The sequence below is a fragment of the Etheostoma spectabile genome, chromosome 7, assembly GCF_008692095.1.
Source record: "Etheostoma spectabile isolate EspeVRDwgs_2016 chromosome 7, UIUC_Espe_1.0, whole genome shotgun sequence".
NCBI classification, from domain to species: Eukaryota; Metazoa; Chordata; class Actinopteri; order Perciformes; family Percidae; genus Etheostoma; species Etheostoma spectabile.
The window spans coordinates 9,271,927-9,274,075 of NC_045739.1; the positions used below are offsets into that span (position 1 = coordinate 9,271,927).

General features: G+C 39.2%; 2 protein-coding genes across 2 annotated transcripts in view; one reads left to right on the plus strand and one right to left on the minus strand.

The window, feature by feature from the left end:
* LOC116692455 (rho-related GTP-binding protein RhoA-C) overlaps positions 1-2,149 on the minus strand; it is a 732,216-nt gene that overhangs the window by 694,406 nt on the left and 35,661 nt on the right. The window lies entirely within an intron of this gene.
* LOC116692429 (putative helicase mov-10-B.1) overlaps positions 1-2,149 on the plus strand; it is a 13,359-nt gene that overhangs the window by 10,995 nt on the left and 215 nt on the right. The window contains exons 17-22 of the mRNA XM_032520721.1: positions 66-257; positions 1,207-1,275; positions 1,379-1,504; positions 1,741-1,829; positions 1,921-2,025; positions 2,142-2,149. The exon at positions 2,142-2,149 is cut by the window's right edge and continues 215 nt beyond it. Of these exons, the coding sequence (XP_032376612.1) occupies positions 66-257; positions 1,207-1,275; positions 1,379-1,504; positions 1,741-1,829; positions 1,921-2,025; positions 2,142-2,149 (589 nt within the window). The remainder of the gene's footprint in view (positions 1-65; positions 258-1,206; positions 1,276-1,378; positions 1,505-1,740; positions 1,830-1,920; positions 2,026-2,141) is intronic.

The following is a 2,149-nucleotide window of genomic DNA, read 5'->3' on the forward strand; positions in this document are numbered from 1 at the left end:
ACACACACACACACACACACACACTTCTCTTCACCTCTATTCCAATTAGTTTCTCCTTGTCTCAGGGTTTCCCTTTGATCTTCCATGGAGTGGCAGGTACAGATGAACGTGACGCCAGCAGCCCCTCTGTTTACAACATGGCAGAGGTGGAGGTGTTGAAGGAATACTTAAAAGCCCTTGTTGATCATCTTAAAAGAAATGGTGTGACCACAATTCAACCGAGAGAGATTGGTATTATTGCCCCATACAGAAAACAAGTGAGTATGTTAATACAATAATCCATGGATATATTATTAGACCTAGATATGGCACTGCAAGAGGCTGAGTGCCATACAACACAAAAATAATCCCAGATGGCCCAAAGTACATTTTCCCTATAGCACTCAATTATTAAAACATAATAACATGTTTAAAACTGCTGACAAGACACCTCTAATGGCAAGCAAGGTCAATTATTATTAATAATTATTACTCTTTACATGATAAAACATTATATGATATTAAACGTGTCATATTTGTAATACTTTTCCAGAGCCTCGAAAAGTTGTTTTTACGCAATGATATCACCTCAGTGGAAAGTCTATGTGACAAAAAGACTAAGGCTTTTTACCGTTTGTGCAGTGTAACTTTACTATGCAATCTATGCAATTATTCATTTTAGCAATACAACACTGCTAAAGTGATAGTTGCATATGTCACAGCATAACCACAACCCTGGAAATACTTGATGCTATCATTACGTCTAGAGACTTTCAGAGTTTTGGCTGCTTGTGTATTTGAGTCTACAGAGTTCAACACTCATTCTGCCATCCACAGGTAAATTGGATGGCCCTATCTGTCGTCCTTTGGCACCGCTGCTCCGCTCCATTTACAGTTCATATCTCGCACTGATTTACTCCGCTCCGTTTACAGTTCATTTGTAGACATTTAAGATGCAGATAACATTAACACAGCTTAAAAGGGGAAAAAAATTCCTTCCTCACAACATTCAGAAACTGTTCCCCACAGTTTTCTCAAATGCCACTGTTGTCAACTCCTACAGCTCTGTGATGCAGGTAAGCCACACTCACCTCTGCTTTGCGACCAATAGGTGGATTGTGCCTTGACACATATAAGTTTGAGTTTGATCGAAACCCTGTAATGACCAACACTTCATCTAGTTAGGGTAATCCTGTTAAATATGGTCTTATTTTTGTGTGCCGACAGGTGGAGAAAATCCAGAATGCCCTGAAGACAGACAAAGATCTCATGAAGATAAACTTGGAAAACGTATTGGTATGGAGATAGAAAGTGATTTGCGGTTTATTGCAAAACAAGTTAAAGAGACTCTGACTTTGAATGCATTAATAAACAGACCTTGCATTTATATTTTTCATAGGTTGGTTCAGTGGAGCAGTTTCAGGGTAAAGAGTGCAACGTGATTCTGGTGTCTACGGTGCGCAGCAATCCCAAACTGACTGCACACAAGCAAAGATTTACTATAGGCTTTGTTGATAATGAGAAGGTGAGAAACATTACACAAACACACCATTACTCAAACAATATATGATGTTTGTGCAAGATAGCCATGATAAATGAAATGCTCCTTATAGAATTTTGAGCACCTTGCTACAAACACTAGCATATTAATGAGAAGAAATTAATTTCCATGAAAGTACCAATGTCCACAATGGTCAAACAATCAGATCAATTCACAGACAAAAATGTATAAATGCACACTAACCAAAACTATCTCCGCAGAGGTTCAACGTGGCAATGACACGAGCACGAGCCTTGCTGATTGTGGTTGGAGACCCAAGAGTCTTGAAAACTGACAAAATCTGGAACAAGTAAGCATCTGTCCAATTCTCTTTCAGTGGAGAAGGATGGTTTGTACAAAACACATCTAACTCTAACTCATACACTAAATTCTCTTTTTAGATTCATCTACTACTGCTTCCAAGAAGGGGCTTACCGTGGCATTATAGTCTCTGATGCAGAGGAGGAGGAGAGTACATTGACCAATGTACACTCACCGAGCCTCTGGTAATATATACATTCACACATACTCACACACGCTTCGTCTTTCTTTTGTCCGAAAACTGTCTTGAAAACTAATGGATGTTTGGGTGTTCTTTCCACCTTCGATCTACACCCCACAGTGAAGAAT